This window comes from Chrysochloris asiatica, unplaced genomic scaffold (assembly GCF_000296735.1).
Source record: "Chrysochloris asiatica unplaced genomic scaffold, ChrAsi1.0 scaffold00053, whole genome shotgun sequence".
Taxonomy (NCBI): domain Eukaryota; kingdom Metazoa; phylum Chordata; class Mammalia; order Afrosoricida; family Chrysochloridae; genus Chrysochloris; species Chrysochloris asiatica.
Genome location: NW_006408571.1, coordinates 11319064 through 11337960, shown reverse-complemented (window position 1 = coordinate 11337960; position 18897 = coordinate 11319064). Strand labels below are relative to the sequence as shown.

General features: G+C 54.8%; 1 protein-coding gene across 1 annotated transcript in view; it reads left to right on the top strand.

The window, feature by feature from the left end:
- CNTFR (ciliary neurotrophic factor receptor) overlaps positions 1–17031 on the top strand; it is a 37223-nt gene extending 20192 nt beyond the window's left edge. The window contains exons 2-9 of the mRNA XM_006863052.1: positions 434–518; positions 4355–4588; positions 11056–11173; positions 11334–11500; positions 12569–12732; positions 15705–15885; positions 16174–16342; positions 16430–17031. Of these exons, the coding sequence (XP_006863114.1) occupies positions 434–518; positions 4355–4588; positions 11056–11173; positions 11334–11500; positions 12569–12732; positions 15705–15885; positions 16174–16342; position 16430 (1119 nt within the window). The 3' untranslated portion in view covers positions 16431–17031. The remainder of the gene's footprint in view (positions 1–433; positions 519–4354; positions 4589–11055; positions 11174–11333; positions 11501–12568; positions 12733–15704; positions 15886–16173; positions 16343–16429) is intronic.
- The last annotated feature ends 1866 nt before the right edge of the window (positions 17032–18897 follow it).

Below are 18897 nucleotides of genomic sequence, written 5' to 3'. Positions count from 1 at the left end.
AAGTCCACCAGCCACTCCACTGAAACAATCTACAGGGTTGCAATGAGTAGGAACCGACTCGATGGCACTTAACAACAATAGCGAATTAGCCACTCTCATCAGTAAAGTTATTAAGAAAAACAATGGCCCTGGTATTACCAATGTTGTATAGCTCATCCGCGGTCAACTACATCCTGCAGCCAGCAGCCTTATCGAACAGCAAACCACTGTAGGTTGCTTTCTACCATCTTAGCAAACCTTTGCCTACAGATGCCAATAATGTTGCTTTCTGTTGTTTGAAAGAGGATCCCAAACCCCATTAAGAAGGATATTTGGGGTCAAGGTGCCCTGGCCCTGGGGCTGGGATTTCCAGTCCTGCCTGAGGGGCTCCCAAGGTGGTTCCTGCTTAGGCTGATGCTGTCCACCCCCACCCCACCCCGGTTTCTCCCAACAGATGGCCGCTCCTGTCCCGTGGGCCTGCTACGCTGTACTTGCTGCCGCTGCTGCAGTTGTCTACACCCAGAGACACAGTCCGCAGGGTGAGTGCTTGGGGAGCTCCCCATCGACCTCCTCACTGAGGGCATGAGCTCTGACTGGCACAGCTGAACACTGACTCCACCCAGGAAACAGACTGGCACACACTGGTGTAGTCACACACGAATCCCCGGAGGGACATGGAGTCATAGGAAACTGACATGCCGCGTGACCCACAGATAGGGGCTCTCAGGCACAGTCCCCCACAGTCATACCTGAGTGGTCACATGCTAATGGTGTCTCTGACTTGAATGGATCTGTCCCTCTTCTCATCAGGGTGGGTGTAGGGTACAGACAGATAGCTATCTGTGGAAGGGTACCTTCCAGAGGCTGTGGGAATGCAGTTAGAGGCACTGTGAGGAAACAGTGGACAAGATATTGGTCTTCTAACCTCGGCTCCATCTTGGAGGAAAGATAGAGAACTGAGAACAAGATGGGGGTCAACAGACTGGGAAATATGGGAAAAGGCTGAAACGCTGAGGAATGGGACAGGTTAATGGCTGGTGTGGCTGGAGGGGGAAGGAATTGCTCAGAGTTGGGCCCCTGGCAGCCTCCCTGCCCCCCTGTAGTCCAGTGAGGGCTGTAGCCAGCAGGACAAGGAATTGCCCCCTTATGGAGGAGTTAGGCACCCTCTTAATTTGACTCCCAGCCCTCCCACTGCATTTGAGGGGGCACTTCAGATGGCCACATCAGCATGAGGTCGAAACTTCCTGAACTTCTTGAACAAGGCTCCAAGTGTGGGAACTTCCTCTTTCATGGGTCTTGCCCCCTACCTTGGTGGATCACAGAGGCAGAGAAGATGGGAGCATCTCTGGGGCTCAAGGCACAGAGCAGACCCTTCTGTCTAAACTCTGCCACCCTCAAGGCTGTGGTCCAAGGGAGGCAGTGGGTCGAGGCGCTCATGGCCTCCTCCTGGGTACTAACACCAAGACCCAAAAAGAGCCTTGCTGTCCCCAAGGCTACTTCCCAATGGACAGTGGCCAAAAGAATCACCAGGCCAGCTCATCCTCTCCTGCCTGCATTCCGTCTCTCTTGGCTCCTGTGCTGACCATATCTGCCCAGGGCCTGTCATTGGTCACTGTCCTGAGCAAAGGTGAATGCTTGTGTGCAAAGCCAGGCCACATGCGTCACTGAGAGTGTGAGACTGCCCTTGGGCGTGAGTCTGATCTTGTGCATTGAACTGTGTTCTTGTGTGGGTAAGACTGTGTGCCCCTTTGAGTGTGCCTGTGTCCTTGTGGGCTGTACCACGTACATTGTATGTCCTTTGTGGGACTATGTCTGAGTGTTTGAGGCTGTCCCCACACAAAACCAGGCCTGTAGATGACAGTACCCTTCTTATGTGTGCCTGTACTCTTGTCTCCAGGGTGACCATCCCTGAAGTGGGACAATGTCCCTGTGTGACTATGACCTGTGGATGATTGTCGTGTGTGCTTGTTCTTTGTGGGTTACCTTCCTGTGTGTGTGGCAGTATGAAGTTGCTTCGTTGGGACACCTGGATAGGGGGACTGTTTCCGGCCTGTGGTCCCCATGTGAGCCAATGTGTGCAGGTGTGAGGGAGCCGCCAGCTCTGTCCCTCTGTGTTCTGCATGTCCATGACCTCATCCTGTCTCTGTCTCTCATCCTGGCTTCTAAAAACCTTTTCACAGCTGATTCCTTTGGAGCATTTGTCACTGCGTCAGGGCCAAGAACCCCGTCCTCCCCCTGCTGCTTGATTTAATTTCTGAAATGGACAGCACATCAGTAGAGGCACCTAGGGGGCAGGAGGCGAGTCATCCGGAGACAAAGGACTAAATCACTGCCATCTCTGGAGCTGTTGCAGACTGCATGTATCGCCATGGTTGTGTTATTGTAGCAGTTGTGAGGTTGTGTGGTTGTCATGGCACGTTGCTTTGTGGCCTGTAGCTGCCTTCTGTCATGTGTTGTCACATTTTCATTCCCACCCTGGCCCTAACATTCTGGGACTGTGGTTGTTGGGTTGTCTCCACCCCTTTTGTGAGGCGGGTAAGGTGTGTGTGGTGGCGAGGAGAGGTCCACCGCCATTGTATTTGTCTCCTCTGAGGCCAGACTTGCACCCCAACATGAAAGCGCCCATCCTGGCCTAGTATTGGTTCTGAGCTGTTGTTGGTCAGTGTTGATGTGTTGCCCCTGGGACCATGGTGACCACTCCCCCTCCCCAATGGTCAGTTTTCAGCATCCTCCTCAGACAGCTGGATGCAAAGTCTCTGCTGGGGTGGGGGGTGGGGGATGAAGGGAGAGGGGCTTGGCACGTTTCCTGGAAGCTCCAGGTTTTTGGAAGGGAGGCTAGAGGGGGGCTCAGTGGTTGGAGCTGGTTGCAGGGTGGGGGTGGGAGGTGGGGGCTCTATGGCCTGAGCCTCGGACAGTGGGCCTCTGGTCAGGGGAGGCCCTCGTTCACTCTATGATCCAGCTTCACAGCTGTGGCCTCCAAGGCCCCCAGCCGCCGCCCTTCCGCCCGTTCATCCTCTGCTCCACAGACGAGTGGTCAGAGCCCACTGCTTCCCTAGCCTCTGAAGGGGACAGAGAGGCTCAGAGAGGGGCAGGACAGCGACAGGCAGTTAGGAAGTGGAGACCCAGAGACCCGGCAACAGGCAGGGAGACAGAAGCAGCAAACAGGGACAGATGTTCCAACACCCAGCAAAACCCTACTGGGGAGGGGGCTGGGCTGGGGAGAGGCGGCTGGCCGCCAAGGGGGATTCCCCACCCCCTGCAGTCCTGGTGGTGTTAACAAGTCTAATTAAGAGGCCACTGGCCCAACTTAATTGGCTCGTTAACAGGAATCGCCTCTGAAAATCCCCCAACACAGCGGGGTGGCTCTCTGGAGGGGAGATGTGAGCGAGTGTTAACGAGGGATCCCGCAGACCCCCCACCCCACCCCCTCCCCCTTCTCCCCCTCTCCCACCCTCCCTCCACAGATCTGGCTCGGGCCTCTGGCCACAGCCAGGGAAGCATCTGTCCTTCCAGGCTTGGGGAGCAGGATGAGGGGAGTGGGGAGTGCAGAGGGGTCCCGGGATTCTATCTCCCTGGCTCTGCCTTCCTGCTGTCTCCTTGCTGGGCTGTGGGCCTGCCTCCCCCATCCAGCACTGACTCTGACAGGTGCTCCCTCCCACCCTTCCATCTCCAGTCTCCTGGGCTCGGTCCATCACGCCCGGGTTGCCGAGGCCAGGACTGGGGGTTGCTTTTGGCTCTGACAAGGCCTCTCCTGGGGGCAGGAGAGGAATGGTCAGCGTGCTCACTCAGTCCCAGCACCCTCAGCTTGCCCCATGCAGTTCCTGCCTCATGAGGTTGACAGCTGTCAGGAGTTCCTGAGGGTTCTTGTCCTAGACCTGCCCACTTTCTCCTGTGGCTGCTGCCTGAGCCCACCCTGGATGGTAATGGGGGGGGGAGGGTCCTCAGGAGGGCCAGAGTGGAGGGGAGGGAGAGAGGCAAGACAAAAAGAGTCCAGGGTGAGGGAGAGAAAGAGGTGAGGGAGACAGAGACAGCAGCGTTTAGTGGTGGGGCCCCTCAGCTCCAGTTTGACTGGGCAGCAGATGTCAGAGATAAGAGATGAGGGTCGAGGGTCAGGAAAACTTTTGAAAACACACAGGGATTGGAAGTGAAATGGGTTTTCACTGAGAACTGACCCTCCCAGCACCCTCCACAAACACTTAAACAAATTGCCCATTTATACACACAGCCACCCTGACACAGACACCCACTTGGAGGCCTTCGTGCACCATCAGAGTTTTGCACACGCACCAATTTCTCCTCACTCACACCCTCATGTTGGGGAGCCGGGCAGGGCTGTGACCTGTGACTTCTGCCCTGTGTCCCTTACCCCCCACAGAAACACCCCACGTGCAATACGAGCGCCTGGGCTCTGATGTGACACTACCGTGTGGAACAGCAAACTGGGATGCAGCTGTGACGTGGCGGGTGAATGGGACAGACCTGGCTCCTGACCTGCTCAACGGCTCCCAGCTTGTGCTCCATGGCCTGGAACTGACCCACAGCGGCCTCTACGCCTGCTTCCACCGTGACTCCTGGCACCTTCGCCACCAAGTCCTGCTACACGTGGGATGTGAGTGTTGCTCCTGACCTCTCACCTGACCTTCTGCTTTACTCAAGGGGGTTGTCAGTGAGGTTCAGACCCCTGGTCTAGATCACACCCCCTTCCTCAGGGCTGGGATGGGAGTAGCCTCCCATTCTAGTCTGCTGTTCTGATCAGTCTTTCCCACTGAGTCCAGACCTGTCCATTATCCTACCCCCCTACCCCAGAGGTGGGGTCTTTGAGAGGCTGCTCCCCATGACAAGATGGGTAAGGAAGATGGCAGGCAGGGTCCATTTGGGTCCCGGTGGGATCACACCTCTGAACTGGAGTGGCCTCACTGTGTGGAGCTGTCTCACGGCTTTCACAAGGGTTGGCCATTATGGCCCTACCTATGAGCACTTTAGAAGGCCCCTCGGAAGGAGGAATGTGAAAAACACATTGGAAATATAATTTCTGGCAGAGAGTCCAATATGGCGATAGACCCCAGCGACTGGGAGAGCACGGGAAGGCCACTTGTTATAAATGAGACTAGGGAGAGGGCAGAGGTGGTGCATGGTCCTGGAAGCTGGGTGGGGAGTGCCAGGGAGGGTCAGGGTCATGTTCTTAGAAGATCCCTCTCAATGCAGTGAAGAGAGGAAGTTAGAGGGGACCAAACCAGGTTGGGAGGGAACAAAAATAGGAGGCAGTAAGAGGGGACAAAAATGGGAAGGAAGCTGTTTCTGGGATCCAAAAGAGATGTGAGGACCTGGGACAAGGCCATGGAGTTGGGGAGGTCAAGAGGAGGTAGTTGGATCTCAGGGGTTAGTGATGGATTAGAGGTGGCAAGACAGAAGTGTTGAGAGTGGGAAGGGTCAAGACAGCTGTCAGTACCAGTCACTTTGACAGGGTCAGTGTGGAGGAGAGGACGATGTGTTTTCCTTGGACAGTGTCTTAGTTCAGGTTTCCCTAGAAGCAGATCCTGAGATGAGAATTTGTATGCAATTCGTTTATTTGGCGAGTGATGGAACCACCATTAGGGAATGGGAAAGTGACACAGAACAGGGAAGTGAAGCTATCCAATAGAGGGTGAGTCATCAAGACCATTACCTCTGGGCAGCTTAATCCACCAAAGGAATTCTGGGAGCTAATGCATATCTGTCAGCTCAAAGTAATCGTACCTGAGGGGTGAGGAGCTGGGTGATTATTCACTAGCCTCCTGTCTGTCCTAGTTGAAGGATGCTCCTGAGGTGAAAGTAAGGATGTTTTCATTTCCTAGCACTTTTGACCTGATGGCTCAAGCTGGCAGAGTAGGCTTTTGTGGCCAACTATAGAAGCTGGCAGTGGGAAATGGTGGGGCAAGGGGTCGGCACACTCCCAAGATCTGCCATAAACATGATGGGTTGGGGTCCTTGGGAGACAATGAGAGTTGATGGATCTGAGACCTGGGGCTCAGGGGAGAGTCCTTCTTATACTGGATATGGGTGATGGGGGCGGTGAGATGGCCAAGGGATAGATTGTGGAGTGAGGAGGGAAGAGGACCCAGAATTGAGTGCTGAAGACTACCAGTGTAAGGGGTGGATGGAGAGAAACAAGCCGCAAGTAGGGGTAAGAAGAAGCCAGCAGGAAAGCTGAGGGAAGATCAGGTGAGTGTGATTTGGCAGAAGGGTGTGGAGAAACAGACATGATCGATGCTGCTGAGGGCTAGGCATAGGGGCAGCCCTGCATCCATGCACTCCAACATCTGGACAAACAACTGTATCTCACTCAGAAACACCCACCAACAGAGTTGTTGCTCTGAAAACAAAATCTTGTTTCTTTCATTTCTTTTCTTCTTGAACCAAACAAGCTCCTCTGGTCATCTCCTATTTGGATGTGATTCATCCTATTGCTCAGAGATAGTTTCTCTGTTTCTTGGGAGATGCTGAGATACCTGAGTGAAGGCCCTTAATTCCATTGTTGGGAGACTGGTATGGAGGAGTGTGTGAAATGTTAGACTGAAAGGTTGTTCAAGGACCTCCACAAAAGCACTGACCCAAAATGGGGCTGGGGGAGAGGTGAAAATAGGTTTTGGTAAGAATGTAATGTGTTTAAATTGGAGAAATGACAATCATAATTGAAGCTCTTAGATGGAGTCCTGGTGTGGCACTGTGGGATCAGCACTGGACTGCTAACTACAAGGCTGGTAGTTCAAACCCACCAGATGCTCCTTAGGATATCCTATACAGGATCACTGTGAGTAACAACTAACTCAACAGGCACTGAGCAACAAACAGCAAGATGCAAGCCAGGTGGAGTGACCCTGTTGGCAAGCTTGAGAAATGCAAGACCAGCCTAATGGTGTCCTTCCTGACCTGGGTCACCCACCCCAGGGCCCATCACAACTGGAAACTAAGCTTAGCCCTTAGCCCTTATACAGGGAAAAAGCCCTTTATTAGATGGACAAGTCCAACTTGGCACCAGTCTTCTCAGTTTAGGTGCCAAGAATCATCAGGATGGACAAAGCTGGCAACAGATAGATGGGATGAGTCTTGGTGACTGTGGGCCTTTCTTTTTGACCAGTTGACTTGATCTTCTTTCAGAGGTCACTGGGGTGGGGATGAGTCTTGAAGTGATGCTTGTCCTCGCAGGAAATGCCCATAGTTGCCTTGTGACCAGAGCTCACCACTTCCCTCAGACCTGAATTGGTCATAGCATTAGTATCAGGTACTTAACGTCTCATTGCCTATTTCCTTCTAAAGACCAAGTTGGAGGAACAGGAGATATTAATCATGATTGTCTCAGCCACTTTCTATTAGTAACAAGAGACTGGGTATGGCAACACTCAGTATCACATTATCCTCCTCCCAAGCTCTCAGAACAGAACAGAATGACCCTGATTTGTTGATCATTCAAACAAAAAAAAATTATTTAATATTTATCCAAACCATGTAAGACTTTCATGTCTCTATTTTCAAGGGAAAGCGATGACCAAATTCTGTTAAGTCTTACCCAGGCTGGTCCCTAATCACCCTGCCTGGGGTGAATACTCACAAACAGACAGAACTCCAAGGAATCTCTTACCCAGGATTATGAAAGGACTCCACCCGCGTCCCTGGGATCCTTTTAGTATCATCCTTTTCTTTACTAAATACTGCTATTTCAGCATTATTCTGATGTTAAAGCAAGTCAAAGATTAAAATGGTTGTTAAATGGACAGTTCCTTGACAAGTGTTTAGGAACCTTTATTTAATGGTCAGGAACTATAACTCCAGACCCACTGGTTCTGAACCGCTTTCCCCTCATCCCTTTTGGCTGAGAAGGAGAGAGTGTGGCTGAAGAAGAAGGTGCCTGGGGGAGATGATAGGGGTGGTGGGAGTCAGGAAGGGTTTTTTTGGGGAGTTTGGAAGTTAGGGTGCCTCAAGGGAGGACATTAGGTAAGGTTGGGACAGGCCAGTGGTTTTGGGTGCCAGGCAGGAGGAGGCATGTGGGTAGGGCCTGGGCAGTGCTGGAGCTGGGTCACCCAGCCCCACCCTGATCTGGCCTGGCCAGGGCTGTGGGCAGCCTGCCCCTCCTCTTTTCTGGGCCGGCGGGCAGGCCTAGTGCGTGCCGGGGGCTCCAGCCCAGGCGGGCTGGCGAGATGAGAGGAAAAACATGCGGTTTGGTGGGCTGGACATGGAAAAACAAGCCAATTAGAAGGAAAACAAACAAACTTGGGGCCACTGGGGGCACACGCACGCATGCACACGCACACACAGCCCTGCGTGGGACTCAGGGACACCCTATCTGAAGCTGACAGAATCACTTGGGCATCTTAGAAACCCCCCACAAGGGGCAACTCAGGAGGCCTGTGCATCCAGGAGCTCGCCCGAATGCCCACAGTGTAATACGTCTGCGTATGAATGTTTGCCTCCTCAGCATACTCTTACACGGTGCTCACCTCACACTTGGAATTCTGGGCACCTTCCCACACCCGCAGTCTGTTCAGTGTCTTATGTCTCGCTATCACTGTGTATTCACAAACAGCATCTCACCAACTCTCACAGAGCACCTTCACACAGACAATCTCGAAATCAGCTACATACTGAGTCACATGCAGAAACAGTCATTCAGTCACACACAGCCTCAAAATGTACAACAAAGTCTTCACCACACACACATGAAGTCTCACAACCATGCCGATGCTCATAGGCAGCCTCTTAGAGTTCCACACACAGCCTCACAATCACAGTGTCTTAAAAACACTCTGAAAACAGACTCCCCAGTTGCGCACTGTCCCACAATCTCACACTTGGTCTCTCACAACACCCCCACCTCCGCCCACTGGGTCCCTCAGCTGTGCTCCAGCTGCAACAAGTCACTCTTTTTCTTCCTTTTCTTTGTTTTTCTTTCCTCCTTTTCCCTCTGAGAAACCTGGTCCCTGTCAGGAAACCCAAGTCCTTCCCTGCTCAGGGCCCAGGGCCAGGCAGAAGTAGCCAGATGACAGACAAAGCCCCTGCTTAGCTCCCCAGACCCCATGCACTGCCCAGTCAGGGAGGGGAGCTGGTTTCAGGGGGAGCTTGGAAGGGGAGGCTGGTCTGAGGTGGGAGGACAGTCAGCGGGGGAAGGAGACTGGTCAGTGAGGAGGCGGGCCGGGGAAGGGGGCCCATGAGTTCAGTGCCATGGCCCGCTCTGCCCTCCAAAGAGTCCAAGGTGGCAGAATGCTGACTTTGCAGGCTTCAATCCCTTACCCGCCACTCTCCCCCTGCCCCCCCCCCTAGCGCCCTTCTCCTTTGAAGCTGGGGGTTAGGAGGGGTGGCAGGCAGGAGCAGGCAGTGGAGGCTTCTCAGCCGACCTCAGAATGTCCTTTCCTCCTGGGGCAACTGCCAACTCTGGCCTGGCCCACAGGCCCCCACAAGGTACTTCCTGTGTCCTTGGCCGCCCCCCACCCCACCCCCATGCCTCTGTGGCCCTGGGCATATAGGGTAGGGACACAAGAGGCAACGCCAGTATGACCATGGAACAGACACCAGATGAACCCAGGGCCATGAGCAGAGGCAGACAGCAGTGGGCAGAGCAGAGGTTGCCCCTGCGGGGGCTCAGCTGGACTCTAACCCTCCCCTGCAGGCCCAGGGGTAGTGCCGCTGCAACTGCAGCTCACAGCATCACCCACTTCACCTGCTACACCCACACTTTCCTGATGCCCACTGCCCCCTCCTCCCTTCTGCTGCAATGCCAGATCTTGGTCTGGGGGTTCTGCCTCAGCCCCCTCCCTCCATAGCTTCACACATAATGCCACGTACACGGTCACACATGCACACTGTGGATGAAAAGCCACTGTTCCCCATGTGTCACCATGGCCACCCTACAAGCATAGACATGCACTCCCTGGAGTGTGGAACTGCCCCCTCCCGTTTCCTGTCCACCTGTCAGGCAGGGGGTGGGGGGGTACAGGAGGGAGGTGTCAGTGTCCCTGGAGCCGTGGACAGACATTCCTTGCCTGGGTCAGATCACAGAGCTGCCTTCTTCCAGGGACCTGAGCCGCCTGTCCTCACGCCTTGCCCAGTGCCCGAGGATGGGACAGCTGAGTTTAAGTGCTCACAGAAGCAAAATGATTGGGGTGGGTCAGCAGAAAGGACTTTCCAAGTGGACTGTGGCGTTTAGTACCAGCTTGCACTTGCCATGTGACACCCAGGCAGGCCCTTATCCCTGTCTAGGCCTCCCTATTCCAGAGAGAAGGCAGCCTCTACCCATGTACAAGGGTTTCTTAAAGGCTCTTGTGATGAGAAGCCGGGACTAGGGCACATCAAGGGACAGCAGCTTCCCCTCAACAGACACACATGCACAAGTCTACATGAACACATGCTCCGAAAAGCATCCCCAGACTCACACCTACCTACACAGAGCCTCCTATATATGTACCCACATCCAGTGGTAAAACTCAGACGTGTCTACATATTTAGGCAGCACTCAGGTGGGTACATGTATGTACACACACGTAAACAACTACCCAGAGCTCTCTTCTTCCCATGGAGTCTCCAGCCTCTCCTCCTCTCAGTGTCTACCTAGGGCCTCCTATCTCCACCACCAGGGGATGCCTGAGGTGTCCTCTCCAGGAACCCCAGCAACTGGAAGACCCAGTCAGGGTTCTCCTTAGCTTCTGTCACATCTGTCTGCTAAGGCCCGTCTTCCTCTGAGAATGGACAGTGTGGCAGGAGATGTGGGGTTAGGGCCGATGCCTCCAGACAACACCTCCATCCAGTGATTGATGAGCTGAGGCCTGAAGCCCCCTGCTCCCCAAAGTTCCCGCCTCCATTGAGCAGGTGCGGGGAGGGGGTGGCTCCCTCTCCACACAGCCCTTGTTTTTCTTTAATTAAACATCTGGCTCTCTGTGGCCTGGGAAGCCTCAGACCCTCGCTGACAGCACCCCCCCCCCCACCTCTGGCATTGCTGATGGGTTCGGGGGTGGGGAGAACTGGGGCTCTGGGGCCCACCTGTCCCCACACTAGTGCAGGGGACTGGGTGATCCAGGAGTGCCCTGACTATGTTGTCCTTGCCCCCAGTGCCGCCTCGAGAGCCCGTGCTCAGCTGCCGCTCCAACACTTACCCCAAGGGCTTCTACTGCAGCTGGCATCTGCCCACCCCCACTTACATCCCCAACACCTTCAATGTGACCGTGCTGTGAGTAGCTGCGCCTGTGACCGGGTCCCAACCCTGACTTCTGACCCCTGCAACCACCATGCCCTCAGTCCAGTCCAGCCATGGGCTTGGCCTCCCCCTAACCTCTGCCCCACCTGACCCTTGATGTTGGTAATGGTGCCTGGGTCCCACCCCTCCCCAGGCATGGCTCCAAAATTATGGTTTGTGAGAAGGACCCAGCCCTCAAGAACCGCTGCCACATCCGCTACATGCACCTGTTCTCCACCGTCAAGTACAAGGTCTCGATAAGTGTCGGCAATGCCCTGGGCTACAACGCCACAGCTATCACCTTCGACGAGTTCACCATTGGTGCGTGGTGGTGGGGTGGTCCCTTTTGCGTACTCGATTGGGAGTGTTTAAGTGCCCACCAATACTGGTGGGGATGATTACATGTGTGCACAAGTATATGTGGTGTGTGCATGCTGCACGTTGATGTGCGGCATGTGTGCACCTGTGAACAGAAGAGCAAATAGCCTTTATCTGCGGGGGCCAAGAGATATCTGCAGCAACTCTGCCCTTCGTCTCTTTGGCTTCCAGAGTATGCAGGAGGGGAAGGAAGGGGAGGCCAGGCCAGACCCTTGTGCAGCTGCAGCCTCCGTCCCCCACCCCCACTAATGGCTTCCTTACGGACTGTGATGAATGAGGTGTCAGAACAGGAGACAGGACTAGGACAGATACCGCTCTCCCCTCCTCCCCATCCCCACCAGACCCTCTGCCTGCCCCTGCCCCTGTCCCATTCCAGGCAGACCTTCTGCCTCCTCCTGTCCCATCCCAGTCAGGCCCCCTGTTCTGAGTCAGATCCCTCTACCTGCCCTGTCCTTCCCTCCACTCCCATAGCTGAGTCCCCAGCCAGACTACATGAGCTGAGCCCTTAGATTTACCCACCAGACCCACAGCTTACCCACCAACCCAGATTTTTAACACCTGTGGACTTTAAACTTTGAACCCCAGAGAAGCTCCAAATCCAGGCCCTACCAAAGGCGGCTGTGTCTCAGTTTGGAACTTGAAAGGTTGAGGTGACAAATCAGGCTTAGAGGAGGAGGTCATCGGGATGATGATGGAGGTGTTGATGGTAATGCTGGAGGCTTAGTTATTGGGAAGCTAGCTGGTCACCATGAGGATGAGATTGGGATGATGGGATGAAGTTTGGGATATCAAGAGTTGGTGACAGTAACTATAGTGATAGTTATTGGTGATGACAGGGCTATCAGAGGCAGAGGAATGAGAAGGCTGCTTGTCAGGGGTAGCTGCCAGGATTGACAATAGAGATGAGGGTGGCAGCCATGATGATGACAATGGTCAATACGATGGCAAGGGCTGACAAAGTGGGACTCTTACCAGAGAGTCTGTAGTAATGAAGCTATGTTTCTTGAACAGTGAAGCCAGACCCGCCAGAAAATGTGGTAGCCCGGCCAGTGCCCAGCAACCCTCGCCGGCTGGAAGTGACATGGCAGACCCCCTCGACCTGGCCTGATCCTGAGTCCTTTCCTCTTAAGTTTTTTCTGCGCTACCGACCCCTCATCTTGGACCAGTGGCAGCATGTGAGTGCCCTGCCCTGCCTAGATCCTGGTGCCTGAGTCAGAGCCACAAGGTCTAGGAGGCACCTGTATCCTGGTGGTAACAGTTCCAGTGTGGGACTGAGGGTAGTGAGCGAGGCTTTCTGGAAGAGGGACCTGAGGTAGACCTGGGGAATGGGTGGAACCAAGGGAGGTGGCCTAATTCAAGGTCTTTAGGATCTCCCAGTGACCCCATTAGTGCAGTGGGAGCACATCTGTCTGTCTTTGTGGCTCCCCAGGGTGGTAGAGAGAAATGCTGGGAGATGGCAGGTAGGCACTGTTTCTCTTTTCTGACCTCTGGCTCTTGCCCCTGACAGCTATCACCTTCTTTATATTGTGGCCTAGAGCCTGGGTGGGTCTAAATTGGACCCAAGGGGTCTATCTTAAGGACTCACAGCTGGACTCAAAGGGTCAGGATCAGGTAATGGGGTCAAGCCTGGTCCACGATGATATGAGTTCAGGCCATAACAAACATTTGGGTTTCAAAGTCCAGCCTAGCTTAAAGTTATAAGGTGGGAGATATGTAACCTAGGAACCAAGCTGTGGAAAAGGGTATGTATGGGAGCAGGCTGTGGCCTGGGATGCAGGTCAAGCTAGTCTAGAAAGCTCTGTGGGAAAGTCAAGGCTTGGAGCAGACTCAGGGTTCTCTTACACTGAGAGCTCTGGACCTATAGAATTGCAAGAGCTCTGTATGGCCCATGAAGTCTGAGGACAAGGACTGGGCCGGGGAGAGTGTTCTGTGGGTTAGCCCAGGCTGGCTCCTGGGGGTCAACCTGTACTGCTACCTCAGCCACTGGGTTTCAGCTCCACCTCCTCATGCCCTTCTCCCATCTGGCCTTTCAAGTACGTAATTCGATTCCTGGACGTCTGTCCGGGGTTTCAGGCCTGGCCCCCACAAAGGCTGCTCACACGCTCACATGTTCCCTGACAGAGTCCGGAGTCCCTCCCACCTGGCCCGCTGCCCGAGCCTAATGCATTGCTAATAACCAGGGTTTCATTTCACAAGGCTCCCCTCCCCCGCTAACGAGCTACAGGCAGCAGCCCCTCGAGTCTTGGTGCACACGCCTTGCAGTGGACCTGGCGCATTGCCCACTGCACACACGGGAACATGTACACACATACGTGGCCCCCAGCAGGGACCATGTGACTAACATGTCAAAGACAGTGCATTGGCCTGTACCATGGGAAGAGCTGACCCCCCATACATGAACAGAGCAGAGTGTGGGGGCTCCATGTCGAGAACATGCACATGACCTGTGGCATGGTCCAGTCTTGTCCATGTCTCTGGCATTGGGAATGGCTAGATTTATGGCTCTTCTGAAATTTAGTTCTGTTCTGAACAGAATCTGTTCTTCTGCATCCTTGACCTTGGAGAGAAGCAGGTGTATGATTTGGGGGGTGACAGGAGGGGGCAGAGAAAACAACACTTTGATTTTCAGGAGCAGATAAAAGATACAGGCTAGGAATGGGTACCAAGAAGTCCAGTGGGGCCTGTCTCAGCATGAACTAGGGCGAGGCGAGTACTGGGACCCAGCACGGGTTCCTTGTGGCTCCTACTCTGGACCTAACTCCTCAGGGAGGTCGGGAGGGTGTGTCTGACATCTGCTTCAGCAGACAGGATGGAGGATCCAGAGGTAGATGCCAGCCACTTGGGAGTTGCTACCAATTGAGGAGCTATTCCATTAAGGTTGTGGATTAAGGGATTAGTGACAAGCTAGCAGAAGGGCTCAGGTTTAGGAGATGTGGCTGCCAGGAGGGCACTGGGCTCCTGGACCATGCTCCTAGAGGGGTGGGGACAACCAAAGAGGCCCAGGAGAAGAGAATCTCTGGAGCCCACCAGCCTGCCCGTACTGGAGTGGGACCTGCTGACCCTAACCTTTACCAGAGCCTCCTGAATCAGGGCCACAGACTCCATGGGAATTGGAGGAGGGGCCTTCCAGCTCCTCTTGGACCACACTGTACTCAGCAACACACACATGCGTGTACGTACTCAGATTCCATAGGGTCAGGTAGCCCAGACCCCAGTTCTCTGGGAGGAAGATTTAAACAGGGACCAAAAAAGCCCTAAAGCCAGGCATGGCCCAGAGGAGCTCCCTTCTCCACCCCTGCCGGCTGCCCCCGTTTACGAGGCGGCTTAATGAGGCGGCGGGTGCCGCTGAGATGAACCAGAGCCCAGCCTGGGCCTGGGAGGCGTGCTGGACAGGCAAGCCGGCCTGGAGGGTTGGGGGAGACCAGCAGGATGGGGCCAACCAGGGCGGGGGTGGGGTGGCAATGCCTCCAGAAGGAAGTGGAACAGCTGTCCTATTGGCCCCCGGGGGCTGGCCCCCACCTCATTTCCTTCTCTGGCTGGGTGATAATCACACTTAGGCCTTCCTGAGGAGAAGGCCTAACTTGGGCCAGGCTGGTGTGTGCGGTGGGCATCTGGGAACCCTGGCTTGTAGCTGGACCCTGTGATAACTGTAGTGTTGGCTGCAGTCTGTTCGGTCCTTGTTACAACCATGTGAGAGAGACACTATCAGTAGCACCGTGTTACACCATGAGGACACTGTGGCATGTGGACGTTCAGTAACTTAGTTACCCAGCTCGTAAGGGATGGAGCCAAAATTTGCCTTCAGGTAACCTCTTCTCACCTTCTTGATGAAAGATGGAGGAGGAGGACAGCATGACACTATTTCCTCTCATACCCTTTTCCTCTGGTGACAAGAGACTGGCACTAAGGTCAGGAGTCAGGCTGGTGCGGAGAGCTGGGACAACTGCAGAGTCGTCCACACTGAGCCAAGGTGTCTTCATTCTCCACTGGAGGATGTTTCCTGTCAGAATATTTTCAACAGCCCTGTCTCATCTCTCCCAGAGAAGTCCTCAATTACCATAGAAGTCTTCACTTTCCTTCACTTGCTCTGGGGGTACCTTTCTCCTGACCTTTCTCTTGACTTCCCGACTCTGGGATCTGGCTGCAGGTGGAGCTGTCTGACGGCACAGCACACACTATCACAGATGCCTACGCTGGCAAGGAGTATATCATCCAGGTGGCGGCCAAGGACAATGAGATCGGGACATGGAGTGACTGGAGTGTGGCTGCCCACGCCACACCCTGGACAGAGGAGCCGAGACACCTCACCACTGAGGCACAGGCCCTGGGTGAGCCCTCCTCCCCCTCCATCAGTTCCACCAACCCCGGCCCAGTGGTCTTGCCCATCTCTGTGGCCACCATGTGCCTGTCTGTCCGTCCACCCTGCTGTTCTTGTTTCTGTCTGTGTAGTACAGGTCACTGAGTGTGGTCTGTGATCTGTGAGCCTCTGAAGGCAGGATCTGTCTGGTGGGGAAGGCAGTGCTGGCCTGAGCAGAAAGCAGGAACACTGTGCCTGGTGAGTGGGTGGCACCCCAGCCCCAACGCTGCCCTGAGTTTCTTTCCCCCATGCTCCCCAGAGACCACGACCAGCACCAGCAGCTCACTGGCACCCCCGCCCACCACGAAGATCTGTGACCCTGGGGAGCTGGGCAGCGGCGGGGGCCTGTCGGCACCCCTCTTGGTCAGTGTCCCTTTCACTCTGACCCTAGCTGCCGCTGCTGCCACTGCTAGCAGTTTCCTGATCTGGTAAGTTGGGGGGCATAGGATGGGGGGTGCCCTCAAGGGGTCCCCAGCTCTCCCTCATTCCTCACAGCCCCTACCGTGTTTCCTCAGAACCTGGCACCCTGTGGGGACATGACAGAGCGCATGGAGCTGAGTGTGCACACAGACACGGGCAGGAGGACCTTCTGCATTCTCTTCAGACACAATTTGTAGAGACCCCGGCGGGCCCGGGCCTGCCGCCCCCAGCCCTGCCACACCGTGCTGGCCCTCCTTCCTCCGCAGCTAACCCACCCACCAAAGACCCCCTTCCCACCCTTGCCCTACCCTCTGGGGCTGGACCCTCCAATGCCAGCGACTCCCAAGAGCCCTTGGGGGGCCTGAGGGGAGCCCCTCACACCCAGAATTTCTCCTCCTGCCCTAGCCTCCTTTCTGTCCCAGGGTCTCTATTGCCATCATCAGAGTATAAGCTCCTGACGCTGGGGGGGCCCAACCATTCCCCTCCCCCCAGCACCCATACTTTTCAGCCCTGGCACCTGCACCCCAGTTTTGTACGACCTCTCCTAGCCTCTACTCCTATCCCACAGTATTTAATGCCCTGTCAGTCCCTTCTAGTCTGACTCAATGGTAACTTGCTGTATTTGAATTTTTTATAGATGTATATACAGGGGTGGGAGATGGGGGGGGGTTCTCATTAAAGGTCATCATTTCATGAGTTCTTGGAACAGACCCACTTTGGGAAGCTAAGCCTCTTCCAAGGACCCCTCCCCTAATAGGCCTGAATGAGGAAAAGGGTTGGGAAAAGTAGGAAGAGAGAGTTCAGCTTTCAAGCAGATGTGGCTGGAGAGAAGACTTGGCTTCTTGGGGGTTGGACTTTCCTGGAGATTGGCCCAGTACCCCGTCCACTCATAGACCAGGGCCACAGAGAGTCTAGAGCACAGGGTTGTGTGGAATGACAGCTTCCGATGTAGCCAGCCTTGAAGGTAGCTGAAGCCTTGGCTGGGGCAGAAATCTTTCAAAGGGCTCTCCAGAGCTGCCTTCCATGGGTGTCTAGGCTCACAGGGGCAGATTGAGAAGAAAGTGAGGAGGCCAAGCCTCATCTTTGGGTTGGGGCATGGTTTCTGCCAGTCTGGTCAGGCCTGTGGCTCAGCCAGACCATAAGGCCCCAGGGGACAGTATGTCCTGGTCAGGTAGGGAGGCTAGCACTGGGAATATGAATGGGGATTTGATTGGTGCTTTGGGACTGGAATTATGGATACAAGATATACGCCCAGGGTTAGATTATAGCTAGGACTCCCATAGGGTGAGTGGGGCAGGTGCTGGCTTTACACGGGTGACTAGTTCTTGGTCCAGTTCCTGCCTGCCTTCTAGTCCCTAGACTGGCACTCCAGGGTCCCTTTGACTTCTCCCTAAGTGGCCATGTGGCTGCCTCAAGCCCGCTCAGGTTCAGCCCCTCATAAAGGCCACCTCACTGAGACTCCCTAGCTGAGAATGCTCGGGGCTAGGCCTATGCTGGTAGTCCGCTAGGCCCTGAGTTTGGGGTTGTTATGTAGACCAAAGTCCCAATCTAGGGAGCCAGCCTTGACCTTGCTCTCAGTGACTGGAACAAGGAGAGCCAAAGCCATGAACACAGAGACACAGGCATGTCCACACTGACATACTCTCCACACTGCATACCACACCTGTGTTCTTCAGATTGTCCTTATCACCCCACCTTCTCTTCAGACTGGTCTCCTCAGAGCCACCTGGGGTCATGTCCTGGGAGGTGGAAGGCTCACAGTGCTTCAGGCATTGATGAATCAGGCATGAAAAGAGCACAGAGCCTTAAGTGGGGATCACTGAGGGGCTCACAAGTGAAGATGACTGGACAAGAGGGGCATTCCAAGTGGGAGACCCATGTAGAATAATAAAGGCATCAGGATAGAGGCCCACAGCTCTTCAAGCGGAACAGCCCTTGCTATGGAAGCACATGGCTTATCGTTCCAGGATGAACATACTAAGAGATGGCCTAGAGCTGTCTCTATACTCTAACTTCAGTCTACCTGTCTAGTCCTCGTGAGGTGGGGCGCAGGCCTGATTTTGCACTCAGATCTAGAAGGAGAGGGTGTCTGTGCCTCCCCATTTCTCTGCCCTTGAGGTGAGTGGGTGGGAGCTAGGAGTCTGCTAACCTGTGCTGCCTTCCTGTCTCAAGAGTCTTGGTCAGCCCTGACCTACCCGCCGCCCACCCAGGGCTTGGGCATTGACAATCTGGCCTCCATTAGCAACATGGGAAAGCAATTATGTGGGGCCTGGGGAGGAGCGGGCAGAGGAGGGGAGGGGGCCTGCTGGAGCCTCAGAGGCTGGTGGAGAAGAGGACTAGGGCATCTCCCTGCCCCCAGCCCCAACTCCAACCCCAACCCCGAGACAGATCCACGCTAACCCTGTGCCAAGCTTCAAGGTGGCAAGAGGTTGGTTCCATGCTTCTGACTGAACTGGGCCTGTGGTCATCCTTCCTTGAGGGTCCTGGCCCCTCGACCTCACAGAGGCCTCTCGCCTTGGAGGGTCTTGGCTGCAGTCTACCACGACCTCCCTGGAGTACTGTC